Here is a 16,450-nt window from a genome sequence, read left to right as displayed (position 1 = left end):
ACTAGTGCAGCCCAGCAGAGGGCATCACTGCACCTGCACTCAGCCTAAACAGAGACGCTTACTTTCTCTGCCTGAACTCTTCCATTCATGTTCTCTAGCTACTTTTCCCTAATGTATTCTCGACAAAATGTCCTACTAAATTATAAATGTGCTGCATTTATTGAACAAATAAAAACAGATGATGTGCTGTTTTAATGATCAAATCAATCTATATTTGAGAAATTCCCAGTATTCATACGCTATGAAGAATAACAGAGAAAAGACAAATGAATTCAGATACCTAGTAAACTATGTTCAACATGCAGAAGGTGGAACACTTTATCATGATCATTACAACCAAACTAATTAGACTAAACTATCATTTTACAATTAAATAAAGACACACTGACATATTTCATGTAGCCTATTATACCCGTAACACTTTATAGTAACGATCATTAATAAATGGTACAAACAATGAAATGTTTTATAAACCACTTATTAAGTAATCGTTTATTGTAAAGTTGCAGCTGATGTTTAGGATTAAATACTGTTAAGTTGTTGTTAAAAGTGAAAATAACTATTAACAAACATTTAATTTACTATATATTTACTGTTTTAATGATAGCTGTTATAAAATGTTACCGTAAATGTTATTTCCAACCCTAAAGACACAGACTGCTCCTACTACAACATACATTATACACTGCCAGTTCAAGGAGGTGAGGATTTTACACATTAATTCATTTTGTTAAGACGGTATATTCAGTACCTTTACAATATCTCAACAGCAAACAGGGTAAATACGATGCAATATACTTTACTCAAATGCTGCACACATAAATGCCTCCAACTTACAGTAAAATAAACAACATAAAACAAAACAGCACCAGCTGTGTCGGTCACAACAATAAATTGCACAAAGCATATATTGTATTGTATCATAATAAAAAAACACCATGAAACCATTGCACACAATCCATTCAGCCTCAAGCCGCTTTGTTTAAAGGTTTGATAGAGGTAGGCACAAAAAGCAGCAGCAGCACAAGTCCAGGTTGCCAGCAGGGTGTCACACTCCAAGTGAAAAAATAAACAAAAACAACTTTTCAGGGTAAACAACTGCTAAAAATACCAGAGCACATGGTTTTACACTGAATACATTGTCAAATAGGTTTTCCTTAAGTGCTCCTTTAATAAAACATGATGACAAAAAGAGTGAGCAGCCACTAAACGGATGTTACCCCCTATGACATAATTCAAGGTGTTCCCTGCACTTTCAAAGCCCCAGTGGTGACCAGCCAAGCTGCCTATTTAAGGAAGCCCATAGACTTACAACAGAAACACAGGCCTTCAAAAACTGCTCTGCATCTGCTCACAACTCTCCCCCCCCATGTCTCCACGCTCCACCATACAGAGCCTCCTCTAAATGTTTAGGGCTCATTTCTCTAAATAAGGCAGCCTTATCGTAGTTCCTGTCATTTCTGCCTTTTTCCCAAACATCCCGAGCGGCGTCTGTGGCAGTAGCAGGCTGCAGCCTGTGCATTCTTTTGCCTTGTATGGAGAAATGGCCTGGCCTGGGATGTCTTTGTACGGGACTTGTCCGCCTCTCCATTGGCCCCGGCAGAAAGGGGAGGGACCCACCGGGAGTCTGATTCTTTAAACAAACTTTCCAGTGGGACTGCCTGCTTCCCTTTCGCACTGCTGTGTCGGACCCAGACTAAAAGGAGTTTGAGGGACTTCTGAATATTTCTGCCTGAAGCCAAGGTGAGAGAGATAGCTGTTTTTGCATAAAGAATACAAAAAATGTGTTTTGAAAGTACTTGAAGTGTAAATTCTCTTGAGTTCAGTGGCACAATACTGAACTGTCAGTGGTGATTGTGAGGAGGATAAAGTTACATAGAGCCTCTGAAGTGGATCTTTGATTAAAGCTCAGCTACAAGAGAACGTTTTCATCTGTTGGTCACAGTGAAGAGAGACTTGAGGAGGACACACACCTTCACCTGAGACCTGTGTGTTTTTTCTGCATACTGTATGTGTGTATGTGTGTTTACTTCCATCTCATCACTATGGTACATTAGACACAGGAATTTCTGAATGCAGCTGACCCATTTAGACCTCACAGACACACACACACACCCACACACACTCTTGAACACGCAGACATACACACCACTGGTGTCTTTTTATAGGTGATGAGAGCTTAACTTCCACTCTGCTCTCTGTTTGTGTTTGGAATTCCTGACCGTTTCACTTGAGTAGCGCGGTGACCTACACGACCTGGAGTTAGGGCGAGGGGATGACAGCCGCACTGTTTGGTGATATCAAAGCTCGAGTGTGTGTGTGTGCGTGTGTGTTCCCGCTAGACGATAGGAACAGAGGAGCTTTGTCATCCCAGTGGATAAAAGGGTGCACGGAGGAGCTGTGGTGGACAGAGAACAAATACAATTAGTCAGTACGAGCCAAGCTGAGGCACGTCAGACGAAAGCTGACGTCGCTGCAGTCAGAAATAGTTGTTCTCTGCATCTTTGTGAATCATTGTTGATTCACTCTGTGCAGAATGCAGAACATTTGGAGCTGTTGCTACAGCACTGGAATCATATTTCTTTTCCTGCACCTTGAAAATGTAGGTTGCAAAATAAACACACCAGTCAAACAGTCTAGCTTATTGATTGTTTCAACAGGAGACAGTACCCTACTGTATGGGGCCAAACAGGAATGCACAATAGAGATGACTACAATCCAGGGCCTAAAATTGGGCTGTTAAAACTGCAGCCACTTCATTTGAACCCTGACAAAAAATCTTGTTCATTCTAAATTGCTGCCAGTGTCTGCACAATGGAAATGTGGTGCATTGTGGGAAGACTTCACCATCCAGGCGGGCGAGAGAGAAGCCCTAATCAGATCGAGGAATTCCTCTGTTCCTGAAACCTTGAACTGGAGCTAGACGCCCGGTTTTGTTTCCAGCTTCCTCAGCCACTGCGACATGGAGAATGGAAGGGCTGTGGGCCAGCAACACACACCTTCCAGATTTCTTTCATTTCTCTGGCACATGAGTGGACAGATGCAGCCAAACAGTAGTCAAACCAAAGGAAAGACAGATCCAACATGTGTATGCAGTAAAAGAAAAGGAAGGAGCTTAACCACCGCTTGTGTTGAGAACAAGTTAACTACTGCTTAGTTTGGCTCTGACTTCTCTTCCTGCAACCTTTACACTGAAGAGAAGCCAAACATACACATCCATTTTTGGCCACAGTGTCTTCATGTAAACGTTACAGCGACAAGTCAAGCTATTCATTTAGATTATAAACGCAGACAGACAGAACAGAACAGGTTGGCAGTCATAATTTGCATTGACAATAAAATCTACAATTCTGCCTCAGTGGTACAGTAGCATTCATTTGTATAGAGATCAGCAGAGGAATAAAATTTGATATACTCAGCAGAGTAAAAATTTGAGATAAAGAGATAGCCAAAGCTGCTCCGCCCTGCCTTCATTAGCTTTACTGTGACACCTGTGGGAATCAGACAGGCACAGAGACACAAAATGACAGACAGTGTCACACAGATGGCGCACTTGGAGAATATAAGACAGCTGAAAATCTATTTAGAAGTATTGGATTACACTTCTGTGACGACATAAAACATGGATGTAGACGTGTGTCTTGCTGCCAAAATGCAAATCTGTATTAAAATTTTGATGGTAAATAGGAAAATCTCTTTTTGAATATATATTTCTCTCTTAATAGTGCTGTTTCTGACTTTCAGAGAAACAAGTAGTAGTAGTAGTTTATTTGAATTTGTAGTGAATATGTGAGTTTTGGTCCTTTGTTGACTGAAGTAATTAGGAGTTAAGAAAATAGATTGTGTTAAAACATACCTAACATCACATCTTAATTACCTGACCACCCTGGTAATCAACATTCTTAAAGGTCCAGTGTCTAGGATTTAGGACAATTTGTTGGCAGAAATGGAATTTAAAGGTGTTTTCATTCGTGTATAATCACCTGAAACTAACAATCTTTGTCTTTGTTACGTCAAAATGAGCCTTTTATATCTACAGAGGGAGCCTCTTCCACAGGAGTCTATCATGTTGTACGACATGTCTCTACAGTAGTCCAGATAGGACAAACCAATCTTGAGAGGGGCTTTAGTGTTTTTTGCAGCCACTGTTGTTTCTCCTGCACGCTTGGAAGGCTAGAATGCTGCGAGGGGTATTCAGTTGGTCGCGATCTGCAACCTCCCCGCTGGATGCCACTAAATCCCACACACTGGGCCTTTAATTTTTAATCAAGTGGCTGGAAGACCAGACTGTGGGCGTACTGAGCAGCTTCCAGGTGTGAATGTGATTCATGAAAAGGAGAGCATTGTCTCAGTGAAACTCGCCTGTATGAATAAAGGTTGCAAAAATAATTGAGAGGAAGTGACTCGTCTGGACATGATTAACACTGTGGGATCATCTCATGTTACAGCTCCCCAGTGTAGGACTAAACACAGTAGCCTGCATTTGAGGATGAGTCATAACTTTCCACTGAAGTGTAGCACAGCTGACAAAGCTCACCCCACTAGGTGATCTTATCATGTTAGTTAGTGGCACCTTCAGTATTCACATCACCTCAGCGCCACTCAGGGCGTGATGTCATAAGTCATTACGTGACTCATCAGCCACACTCACCTGCTCCTGCCCGCTGGGTATAACACAATCTCAGAGCACCAGAGCAGACCTGAACATGAGTGACGGGTCTAATTGTGGAAGGACCTGAAGTTAGCTGCAGCGTGCACAGTGGAGACATGTCATTTTCACACCCATCACTGTAGCCGACATTCAGGAGGAGTGTGATTCTCTCTCCCTAGAGAGAGACAGAGACAGAGAGAGAGGAGGGAAAATATTCTGCTGCTCGGGGCAAACAAAGAAAAATATCAAAAGAGCTACATGGATGCAGAGCTCCAGTTTCAACACTAAAATGTCAAATTAAATCCAACCTGTCTTTTCAGACAGAAATCTGTATTCATCTCAAGCATCTCTGTGATCCCTGATGGTGCAGCATAATTACAATCTCATGTCTTTTCAATGTGCACAGGTCCACATCCAGCCGCCACCATGTCGAGCAAGCGTGCCAAGGGAAAGACCACCAAGAAGCGCCCCCAGAGGGCAACCTCCAACGTCTTCGCCATGTTCGACCAGTCTCAGATCCAGGAGTTCAAAGAGGCGTTCAACATGATCGACCAGAACAGAGACGGCTTCATCGACAAGGAGGATCTGCACGACATGCTGGCCTCTCTGGGTATGCAACCGTCATCTCACTTCACTATGTTTCTATGGCTACAAGTGTAGAGCTTGACACTGCTTTTAAAGGGACACGCCACCTATTCTCCACCTAAAGTTTATATTCTGTAGCTCTGGTAACAGCTCTCTAAAGTCCAGGAAAAACTTGTGACTGACAGGCCTCCTTATAAGCAAGTAGTGAGGTATTTAAATGTGGTCATAGAGTGCTGCATTATGGGAAATGTAGGATTCAGTATTATTGGAGCTGAAAGTGAGGATAACCTACATTTCCAAATTTTGTTGAGGTGTGGTGTTAAATCGCTGGATGTGAATGAAATCAGAAACAATAAAATACACGTGGCTCTGAGAGGTTCCTTCAAAAACTGCTGGCTTGCATCATGTCATAAATTCTTAATGAGTTTTTCACAACAAAAGATGCTGTACACTGTTTATCACGACAGGGTTCTTCTTCTGTATCAGCATAAAGAAACACTTCCTGGTACTGTATAGTCCCATGTATGGTTGCAGCTGCATAAATGAAAAACTGACATTCCATGCTTATCTACTGCTTATCTACATGAATTATAACATATTAGTGTCATTGAAAAAATATATAGGCCAGTGAGTTTCAACCAGAAAAACCTACTATAATCATTCCTTTAAGGGTAATTCTGACTGATAATTATAATAATACTTTATACCATGATATTTTCTGAGTTAGTATAACATGAAAATGTCTGTATGTAGACTTGGCATCCTATATAACCAGGCCTAGCAAATATGAAATAACGTCTTACGAATGTGATGCAGTTACTATTTCAAGCACTTAATCCTAAATCCAAGCACTTTTCGAACCTTGAGTCAAGCATTTTCAAGGATTTCCAGCACCCATATGGACCTTGAATATCATTCTGTTGCAACCCAAATCCCATGAAAGAAGTAGATGCATGTAATAATTAGGGGCTAGGAATACAGCCTTCAAAAAATATTTGGTTTTATGTTTTTATGTTTTATGTTTCGGCTATGTCAGATATATCTCCCTATTTTAAAAGCTCCTCAAGATCAATTTGGACGAAATACCATGATTTATTTTTTTTTTTGATACACTATTGCAACAATTGCAACAAGATTCTTTGATATTTTGAGATTTTGTAATCAGTAATGAGGATATAATGACTAAGCGGGTAAAGACAGACTGGTATATTTGGAAAATGACATCACTTTACTATAATGCAGCCTTTAAAACCAGGAAAAGACAACACTTTAGCCATATCATAATACAACGATCAAAGAATATATATAATCTCCTATCACGATAACGATATAAGATCGATATATTACCCAGCCTTAGTAACAGTGACGTCTTTCCCTCAGGTAAGAACCCCTCTGATGAGTACCTGGAGGGGATGATGTCCGAGGCACCAGGGCCCATCAACTTCACCATGTTCCTCACCATGTTTGGAGAGAGGCTCAACGGAACAGACCCCGAGGACGTCATCCGCAACGCCTTCGCTTGCTTCGATGAGGAGGGATCTGGTGAGTCAGTGTGAACTAAATATGGCCAACGCAAATCATGGCCAGTGTTTGGAACTTTATCTTACATGCTGTCTGTGTCTAAGGTGTGATCCACGAGGACCACCTGAGAGAGCTGCTGACCACCATGGGTGACCGCTTCACAGATGAAGAGGTGGACGAGCTGTTCCGCGAGGCGCCCATTGACAAGAAGGGCAACTTCAACTACGCAGAGTTCACCCGCATTCTCAAACACGGCGCCAAAGACAAAGACGACGAGTAGAGGGAGGAAGCGACTGCCTCGGGCCCCTCCAAACCAGTCCCACACCCCAAATCAGTCCCTTGTTCCTACCTTTAAGGGCTCCTGTAGGTTTGAGAGAAATTGAATGAGATTTGTATGCAGCAAAGTTTTTTTTTTTATATATATATAAAAGGCTGTAAGTGTTCATTTATATTGATCTACACGTGAAAGGTGGGAGCTTGGGATTCATTTGGAATCCGCAGAAATATTTTACATACATTATTTTTCTTGTATCATCATTGAAGGTCACCATGAAGTGAGGTGTGTTTGCTTCTCGTAGCTACAAGTCTGCTGCGGCCTCAGCCACAGATCATTGCAGGGAACCTGGTTGGACTTTTTGAGATGCATCAAACAATATGTATGTGTGCGTGGGGTTTTTTTGGACTGCCACGTTCAGTGCTTCATTACAGTACCAGCAATGTTTACCTCCTCCTGCCAATTAGCCATCACACCTGCACAAGCACTGCGATAAATTTTCTTGTCTCTTGTCTCCCTGTATGTTGGATAAAAAATTATAATTCTGGTTGTTTTATGAAAAGTGACGAGTCCTTCCTCTCGATGAAATGGTTACTAGAGCTTCTAGTCTGAGGTGTATTGAGGTGTGTGTATTTGTTGAAGGATCAGGTATGTCTGTGTTGTTGAAGGATTTGAGTCTTGCAATTGCTCAGGCAAATAAAGTAAGTTTATTCATGCCTCAAAAAGTGTTTTTTAAATTCTTGTACTATTTCTTTCAAACAAGCATCTCCTACTTTACATACTTAAATCTTACTGCAGTCATTATCATTAGTTTTTCAGTTCAATGATGCATTCATGAATGCTCTTTGTCCTACACTGTACTCAACGCTACCACTGTCCAAGGTCCAAGGGACACAGTAGTTTGAGCTTTATACAAGAGCATGAGTGCACTAACCTGGATATGTTTTTCAAAACATTTGCTTTTATCTACACTGGTTCTAGGCACATGTCTAGGGCCTCCTTGCCAGTAGGGGGATCTAAAACATTATTTCAATGGTTGTACATTATTTGCTCATTTAATTTTTTTTTTTTAACATTCACCTACATTAGCGTCAGTGCGTGGTAAAAAGTTGGTCATTGGTGTACACCATTATGTGACATCACCCTTTTTCAACCTTCCTGCTCAAATATGGAAATCTTTCCTGTGAAGTAATCAAAACTGTTTGAACATTGTCAGATAAACATATGTAGGACATACCCTACTGACCTTTTTCACAGCAGACATTGTGTTACAAGTGTTACTAATAACATCAGCAATGGCTCTGTTCCGTTACAGTGTCCCAGTCAGATATGACAGATGGCGAGACAGCATGAACAAAACCAGAAAATGACTGGAGTAAGTTAGAATGTCTTCCATGAAAAAAGGACCTTTTGTCAGTGGGTTACTGACGAAATGTTTTCAACATCATGATGCAATTTGGTTATCCTCATAAATTAGTTAAACTAAATGTTTGCTAGTTTTGAAAGGCAACAAAAGACTGAGAAGAAACAGCTTTTATGAAAAAACTGAACTTTTATTTCTTTGAAATGCTTATACAAAACACACATTTAAAGTTTAAGGCATATATTGCACAGACTATTGAGAAGTTTTTATATAAAAAAGGGACATCATCCCTCAGTCGTAGGTTTAAGGCACAGCAGCCAGTCATACTGCCAACAGTCAGTCATGATTCACAACATGAACTTGAAAAACATTTTTGAATGTATTTGGCTGGAAAGAAACTACACAGTTTGAGATTAAGTTCATGCCAATACAAACAAACAAAAAAACATGACTTTGAAAATATTTACATGCATCATCACATTGTCTGATCTGATTGGAGCGCATCTAAAAAAATCACATATAAACCTTACTATAAAAAAAAAACATGCCTGCCTAAACTTAAACCAGCCATTTCCAGTATCATAACCGATAAGGTGTTGTCACAGTGGCATGATGTAGTATGAACAATAAAAATATTACTTTAATACTTAGTATTCTACATATGACCCAAGCCTGACATGACCTGTGTAAATTGAGGTATAAATGCACATCAGTCTAGTGAGTACCTGTAACAGAAAAACTGACATCACAGAGGCAGTGAGGATGGACCAACGAAACAAAAAGAAGTGGAAATACAAGAGGAGAGCTGAAGCCACCACATCTGCCGTGAACAAGACAACGTTTTCAGGGCGTGATGGGATAGTGCTCAGCAGTACTTTGACCTAATATCACATTTCTCTCTCTGTCTTCTCTTCGTGCATGCAGAATGTAACCGTCTGAACGAAGCACAGCTCAATGACAAGAGTGAACATGACAGCACTGAAGATTCACTGTTGTATTATTCACAGAGGAACTTTTCCGCATGTTGCTAAGGTTTATGGATATCCAGGTGGCATTCAGCCTTATATTGTCGTTTGTGCTAAGACAGTTTCATGGAAACTACAGCTGTATGAATGATTAGAAAATCTATAGAAACCATTTCTAAACGAGGAAAAGCTCTGATGAGGAAAGACTTGATTTTTATGCTTGTGTAACCTTCTGGGAAAAACAAAACAAAAAACCTTCCAGCAAATTTTAAGCTACTTCAGTACATGTGCTACATTTGCTTTGCCGAGACACTATACGCATCAATTCATCTTTCCACTACTAAGACATCAAGGTTTGAAATACACTGACCAAATACTAAGGCCCCAAATAGATAAGGGAAATCTGAATAATTGATGTATTCCCCCAAATAAGAGGATCCAACATTTAAAGTGTTTGCACCACAAAAAGATAAAAGGCGCCATGCCTCACAGCAAGTGTAACATTTCAGTTCAGGAGCTGTGAGAGCTTGATGTTGTCACCGAGCTGCTCACCTCTCTACTGAAATTGATTTCTGTAACAGATCCAATGTGACCTTCTCCCCTTCGTTCTGTATCCAGAGCCCTCCCCCTCAACAACAATCCCTGACAGCTGCCCACAACTGATCACATGAAGTAATAGACAGAACGGCATGAAAATACAGCCCGTTTTTAGAGACTGGACCCGGCAAGCACACAAAGAAACATGTGGTACTTGAGAGCATGTGTTGAGTGGTTGAGATGACAATTCATGAGGGCCGATGAATCCCCAGAGCTATAAAAAGACAGGAAGATGGGGAGCTGGGGGGGTGGGGGGGGTGGAGACAGACACACCGAGGCGAGTCATTCAGTCAGGCTCGCAGCAGTACAATCAGTTTCCCTTCCGCTCATCTCCAAGGAAAAAGGGGGAAATGTAGTAAACAGACTAAATTTTGCTAAAAGAAATCCTCTGAATTGCACGTCTATAGAGATGCTCTTGCTGTACGTAGAAAAAAAAACCAAAACAACTTATATCCTCCTTTTTGTCCGGCGGAGGGGAATGGATGATAGGCAGCCTAGCCAATGATATCAACGTCTTTTGTACATTCAATAAAGTCCAGTACTGCTACTGAAGAGGCTAACTGCTGGTGCTGATAATTACACCGAATGAAGTTTTATACAATTAAGGGATGTTCTTCTCCTCATCATAAGTTGTCATGTGGAAAGAGATTTTAAAATGTCATCGAAAGCTTTGTACATTACACCGACTCTGCACTGAGGAATGTTCATTTTCCAGGTATGACATCAAGAGTGTTCTTACCAGCAGGTGCCTCCATCAAGAAACAATAAAAGTTGCTTGAAACAGCAAGTCTTGTTCGCTACGGCCCAGTTAATTCATCTTATTTCATTCCCTGTATTATGCAGGCACAGGTGTTAATGACCGGTGATGAAGATACATTCTCCTATTTACAGTGTTGTCCAGCCAAAGGGAATGTTTGGCCCCTCTCCTCCACAGATATATATATTAAAAAAAGGTGTTTTCAGCTCCTAGTTGACAGTCTCACTCACTGTGTGCAGGCTGTGCTGCGGGCCCCACACTGTGCTGATGGGGGTCTTAACCACTTGAAGAGCACTGGGTTGCCTGCTATCGGCATGCACCATGCTCCAAACGCTGGGCACCACTGCTGAACTCCTCTGTGTACTGCTACTACTACTACTGCTGCTGCTGCTACTGTTGCTGCTGCTGGTGGTGGTGCTGCTGGTGGAGGAGGACTGAAGAGCAGGAGGAGTGGGGTGGGAAGCCAGGCTCAGAAGAGGTGTAATCGTTGGCGTGGAGGTGGATGTTGGAGGAGTTGGAGCTTGTGCAGAGGAAAAGACTTGGGTGTGAACAGGTGCTGGAGGAGACGACGCTCCGGTTGAAATGGGTGATGGACACGGAACTGTGACTGGGATTAAAGGGGATTTGTGGAATGGCAGGTAAAGCGGGAGCCCTCTGGTGGGTGTAAAAGAGGAGATGGCTGGAGAAGGAGCAGCTGGAACAAGCGCTACACTGTTGGATGATGCTTGGCTGGGAGCAGTGACAGAGGTGGGACTAGGTGATGGCACTGATGCACTCTCAGGACATGCAGTGGGCTGTGGAGCTGGAACTGAGCTTGAGGCTGGAGCTGCTGATGGCGCTGGGGTGACGGCTGGAGCAGCATCTGGTTTCTGAGTATTGGGCATTCCTAAAACTGAGGCAGACATTGGCACTGAGGTTGGCAGATGAGCTGGGAGCAGCTGTGGCTGGTGTGGACTGGAAGCTCTGGTATTATCCTTCTCCAAGGGGCTCCAGATGACTTTATTCACTGGGAGAGGAGATAGCCTCGGGGCAGAGACCAGGACCGAAGCCGGGACTGGTACGGAGGCTGCGAAGGACAGAGGCACTGGAGCCTTTACTGATGTTACAGCTGACACTGGAACAGCCATTGCCTTCTCCATCAAACTCTGCACCCTGGAAGGATCCATGACTTGTTGGCTGTCCTCTGGAGGTGGTGTTGGCCCCATGTCACTGCTGTAATCACTGCACTGTGCCTCCACTACTTCAGTCTTTACAGCCTCTGTAGGTCTGCTCTGGCTCTCCTGGAGCCTCTTCAGGTTCTCCTGCTCCGCTGCCCTCTGCAGAGCTGCATCGACCAGCAGCCTCAAGTCGCTGAAGTCTTGAGTGGGGAACAGCTCGGGAGGAGTGGGAGGAGGCGTGTTGAAGAGGCCACTGGTGGGGCTAGCTGCCATTGTGCTGGTGAGACAAGCACTCTGTTCCTCCGCTTCCCTCAGAAGACTTTGTGTATCCAGCTTCATCAGCGCCTGGACAGATTCCTCCTTACCGGGGTAGCCTGCTCCTGTCAGTATAGCTGCCGCCGTGTTCCCAAGAAGACTGAGGTCCAGTGTGGGGCCAGAGCGGATGACAGAAGGTCGCTGCTGGGATGAGTTGCTTTCTGGAGAGCTGGCTCCACCTCCATAAGAAGAGTGGCCTTCATTTTTACCACCAACCTTGCGGGAGATGGTGAACTTGGTGGGATCTTTGCCATCCTTGCGAAGCAGGTCAGGGAGGAGGCGGCGACGTGCATTGATAAACCAGTTACAGATCTGTGAAAAGAGTGAGAATGGTTGGCATAAAAAAGGATGTTTTTCTTAAAAAATAGATTAAAGAAAATGCTCTTTTATATTTCTCAGATTCAGATACATTTTTTTACCCGACAGCTTCAGGCACTCTCAATTAGCCGGATTCTTAACTCAAACCCTTCAACACATTCATGAACTTAAAAATGATCTGAGGCCTGTGAACTTAATAACCACCTACACATTTCCCTTCATCTACATCTGCACATCAGGCCTTCCTTACCCCCTCTAGTGGTACAGCCTCCCACACTAAGGAGAGAGAGTGAGCAAGACAGAGATGAGAGCCCTCAGACAGCTGGCAATAATGAAGGTCTGAGCTCAAATATGCTGAGCCACAGAGAAGCCAGCCAAAGGCATTCCAGTGAACTGACTACATAACAAGAAACTCTGCTGCCGCCTCACGCCGATCTGTAATGCCTCCTCTAATGCTGCCTGTCTGTTTGTGCGTTGAGAGGTTAAGAGGAAACGTCTACTACTGGAGCACTGAAGTAAAAATGGAAGGCTGGGAAAGTGTCACTCTCAGCAGCACAGTGTGGGGATACCATATGATTATTGTTTTGCTTTCACTTATCCAGCTCGTGACAAGTGTTGATAAAAACATGTTTCACCTAGGCAAAATTCAAAATGAAAGCACAGGACAAAGCATCGTGAAAGGTATTATGATCACTGAGTACATTTAGACTGATCCTGGTCATGGTCAAGAAAAATGGCGCTACAAGAAAAATAATTGATATGTTCCTGTCCATTTTTGATAATTAATTGGTTTAAGCCTCCAGGTTCTCAAATGTGAAAATGTTCTGGCTAATTAAATCCTCTATGACAGTAAAACAAATATCTTTCAGTTGTGGACAAACAAGACATCTAAGGATGTTATATTGGGCTTTAGGAGACACTGAATGACATTTTTCACTATTTTCTGTCATTGTATAGACAAACAACAAATTGATTCATCGAGAAAATAACTCGATGGATGATAATAATAATCAGCGGTAGCTCTACAACAAATGAAAAGATGGTGTTGACAAACAAAAATGTTTTTTCTGGCAAACTAGATGAATGTCTAGAATAGGCAAAAACACCACAAGAATGCAGAAACAGGGTGCACCACAAGTGTCAATTCCTCTTCTGAACGCTTCTAGAGAGACAAAAACAAATACACAAAAATGTGTCCCTTACCTGCAGCACAGAAAGGTTGGTCTGGCCCGACAGACTGAGTTTCTCTTGCTCCGATGGGTAGGCGTTGAAGCGGTGCTCATACAGCCAGCTCCGCAGAATCTGCACCGCCTCCTTGGGCAGGTTGCCGCGGCGACGGCGCTTCCCAAAGAGCCCTCTTCCTGACAGGTCGAGCGGGGAGCCGTCATCGCTGTCCGACACCGCCGAGGAGTGCTCCTGCTCCGGGCGATGCTCATCTTCCAGAGCTGAGGAACGGGGGGTGGGGGGAAGAGATCTGTCAGTTAATTGTTTCCGTCACTTCATCAACATGTTTATATCAAATCATTTAGTTTTCAGTGTTGTTTTTCGTGCATCCTTATTATGTGTGGGGAAGGGAGGAAGCAACTGTTGATCTTGTGTGAATCACCATACACCAAATTGCACTTCTGTAGAAAGGGTGTTGGTTTGATCCACAGCACAAAATGAGACCGTTTTAACACCATTTACAACAGCTAAGAGCCATGTGAGCAGAGGCTGGTCACAAAATAAAAAAAGAAATGGTTTGCACTGGTTTAGCACTTAGCAGTGAACAAGTGTACAAACCCTATTGTTACTTTTAACCTCCTATTTTTAAAGCGCGGTTCACAAAGCTTCAGTGTGCAGAGCACGTTCAAACGCATGCTGTGTGGTTTGAACTTTGTTGTGGGCTTTTTTTTGTCAGTCTCCGGTTGGCCACTGGAGAGAATCTCCCCTCAAAATGGAACATGCCTGATCCCAGGGGTGGGCCACAGAATGCAGTAAATGTCTTTCTCTGGGGCTGGGTGAAACCTGACCCCCGGGGCAGCGCCTGTCTTCACAAAGAAGATTGTGTGCATATCAACATCACAGTAGCTAGTGGCCCAGGAACCTATTGACCATGCAAAGAAGGCCGTTTTCACCTCGTGCCACTTCGGCTCAGGACTGCTGGAGTAGTTGACAAAATCTTTTGAATTCTGCATTCCTCGACAATGAGGGAAGTCCTAAAACCAGGTTAGAAAAGTGGGGGAAAGACTAAATGCAAATTCAAAGTACATTTCCCTCCAATTTGTGTAAATGAGCCCCAAAACCACTAGCACCTAAACTAGTGTGTTACAGTCAGGCTCACTGTGCTGTACATTATTGACTATCAATTTGTGGTGGAACCATGTCATGATATGATGTCAAGATTGTTATCATCTTTAAAAGGAAATGTTTTTTTTTGTCCCCAATAATGATTCAAACCGAGTAATTGCACTAAAATAGTTTGTCTAGATTCTTTTCTGGTGTAATGCTGATCAGTACCGCTGAACATCATCCTTTTCCCCAATGTGATTGTTCTTAAAACAATCCCAATTCAGATCACAGTATTGATTTCATTCAGTTAGAGTCAATTTTAACACTTTCTGGATTAAATTATGTTTGCTTGAAAGTCTTAAACTCTGTCTCTCATTCATTAGTTTGACAGTTTGTCTCTGATAACAATCTGTGAGAGAAATGATGAGGCCCATAACAAAGCTGTGTTCCCTCAACCCTGAACACTTTATCACTGGATAAACATTTAAAAGATTTGTCATAAAACATGTCAATGTGGGATTGATGTAGACATTTAGTTTTCAGACAGGTGTTAGCTTAGCTAGTACAGTGTGTCACACTAAATTTAAACCAACTTTTTGTTTACAAAATGTCTCCTCTAGCTGCAAACAAGTGGCTAAATCTGTGCCCTGCGAAAGTGCTTCTCGTATTTTTGTATATACTTTTTTAAAAAAAAGGTGTAAATGAACTCCAGAGGGAAGTTTTGAGGCTCGACAGTGAAGTTAACTTCACAACAAACTCACACCGAGCTGAGAATTTGAATGTGACCGTTAGAAAACATCAGACATCAAACTGCGACCAGCTCGCTTCATCAAACTGATAACGTCACAATCACAGCGAAACGAAAAACAAGTGGCGATAAAACACCCGGATAACACAAAATGTGACATTAAAACAAAGCAAACACAAGAGCTGCTCGGTAAATTAGCCATCTGGAGCGCACAAAGGAGGCACAGGCAGGAAAGCACACAGCCTCCCGCATGTCACTCCGCCAGATGGACACCATGCCTGCTGCCTCCAGAGATAACTAGCTGGCTAGCTGTCCCTCCAAATTTAAACACAAACACACGCTGCATTTGCTCGCAACAAAAAGCCCGCATACCAGGCAAAACCAACAGCGAAGACGCGGCGGACAGACACTTTGTGGCTTATAAACGTGCCCGGCTAGCGGTAGAAACACGACTCACCTCGTTTGAATGCTTTCATTCTTTGTTGATGGCTCGCTTGAAAACACGCAGCTGTCCAAGTTGCTCTCTGTACAAAGCGTGCCCCGCGAGCCGAGCGATGGTTGACACAACGGCACTTTCTTCCAAGAAGCTGAAGGTGTTGCGCTTTTTCGCCGACTTAAATACCTCGCTTTTAGGGGTTCTGGTGCGCCACACGGTAAGCTTTCACCGGACGGTCCTCTTCCATCGCACACGTCGCTTTCCGCCAGGATAAATGTTTTCTGTTTTGTGTCGCTTGTTCCTTTTTACCTGCACGCAGCAGCGCCAGCTCTTTGCCAATCTTGACAGTCGCAGCTGAAATGATCCCGCCTCATCAACGCCTGTCAGCCAATCGCGGGGCTCTATTACGCCTCCCGGCTGGTCGTCAGCCAATCGGAGCGCTTCACTGGAGAGCAGACAGGCTCGGTGACTGACGGGAGAACCATTTCATTC

At 43.1% G+C, this 16,450-nt stretch overlaps 2 protein-coding genes across 2 annotated transcripts; one reads left to right on the top strand and one right to left on the bottom strand.

Moving 5' to 3' along the window:
* The first annotated feature begins 1,657 nt into the window (after positions 1–1,657).
* On the top strand, positions 1,658–7,756 carry myl9b (myosin, light chain 9b, regulatory). Its single transcript, XM_073468592.1, has 4 exons — positions 1,658–1,743; positions 5,058–5,261; positions 6,617–6,778; positions 6,862–7,756. Exons 2-4 carry the CDS (start codon positions 5,078–5,080, stop codon positions 7,035–7,037), a joined length of 522 nt encoding a protein of 173 aa, XP_073324693.1. The 5' UTR covers positions 1,658–1,743; positions 5,058–5,077; the 3' UTR covers positions 7,038–7,756.
* Positions 7,757–8,563: 807 nt separating this feature from the next.
* Positions 8,564–16,240, bottom strand: tgif2 (TGFB-induced factor homeobox 2). Its single transcript, XM_073467500.1, has 3 exons — positions 15,980–16,240; positions 13,707–13,948; positions 8,564–12,497 (listed from the first exon to the last, which is right to left on the bottom strand). Exons 1-3 carry the CDS (start codon positions 15,996–15,998, stop codon positions 10,923–10,925), a joined length of 1,836 nt encoding a protein of 611 aa, XP_073323601.1. The 5' UTR covers positions 15,999–16,240; the 3' UTR covers positions 8,564–10,922.
* Positions 16,241–16,450: the final 210 nt, after the last annotated feature.

Source organism: Pagrus major, chromosome 6 (genome assembly GCF_040436345.1).
Source record: "Pagrus major chromosome 6, Pma_NU_1.0".
Classification (NCBI taxonomy): domain Eukaryota; kingdom Metazoa; phylum Chordata; class Actinopteri; order Spariformes; family Sparidae; genus Pagrus; species Pagrus major.
The sequence above is the reverse complement of the archived record's forward strand: the minus strand, read 5'-3'. Positions and strand labels throughout refer to the sequence as shown.

Bases quoted from the DNA above. Each gene is read 5' to 3' on its own strand.
- myl9b (XM_073468592.1), top strand. From the start codon at position 5,078: ATGTCGAGCAAGCGTGCCAAGGGAAAGACCACCAAGAAGCGCCCCCAG. The intron at 5,262-6,616 runs GTATGCAACCGT...TCTTTCCCTCAG, and splicing joins CGACATGCTGGCCTCTCTGG to GTAAGAACCCCTCTGATGAG. The intron at 6,779-6,861 runs GTGAGTCAGTGT...TCTGTGTCTAAG, and splicing joins CTTCGATGAGGAGGGATCTG to GTGTGATCCACGAGGACCAC.
- tgif2 (XM_073467500.1), bottom strand. The intron at 12,498-13,706 runs GTAAGGGACACA...CTCTTTTCACAG, and splicing joins CCAACCTTTCTGTGCTGCAG to ATCTGTAACTGGTTTATCAA.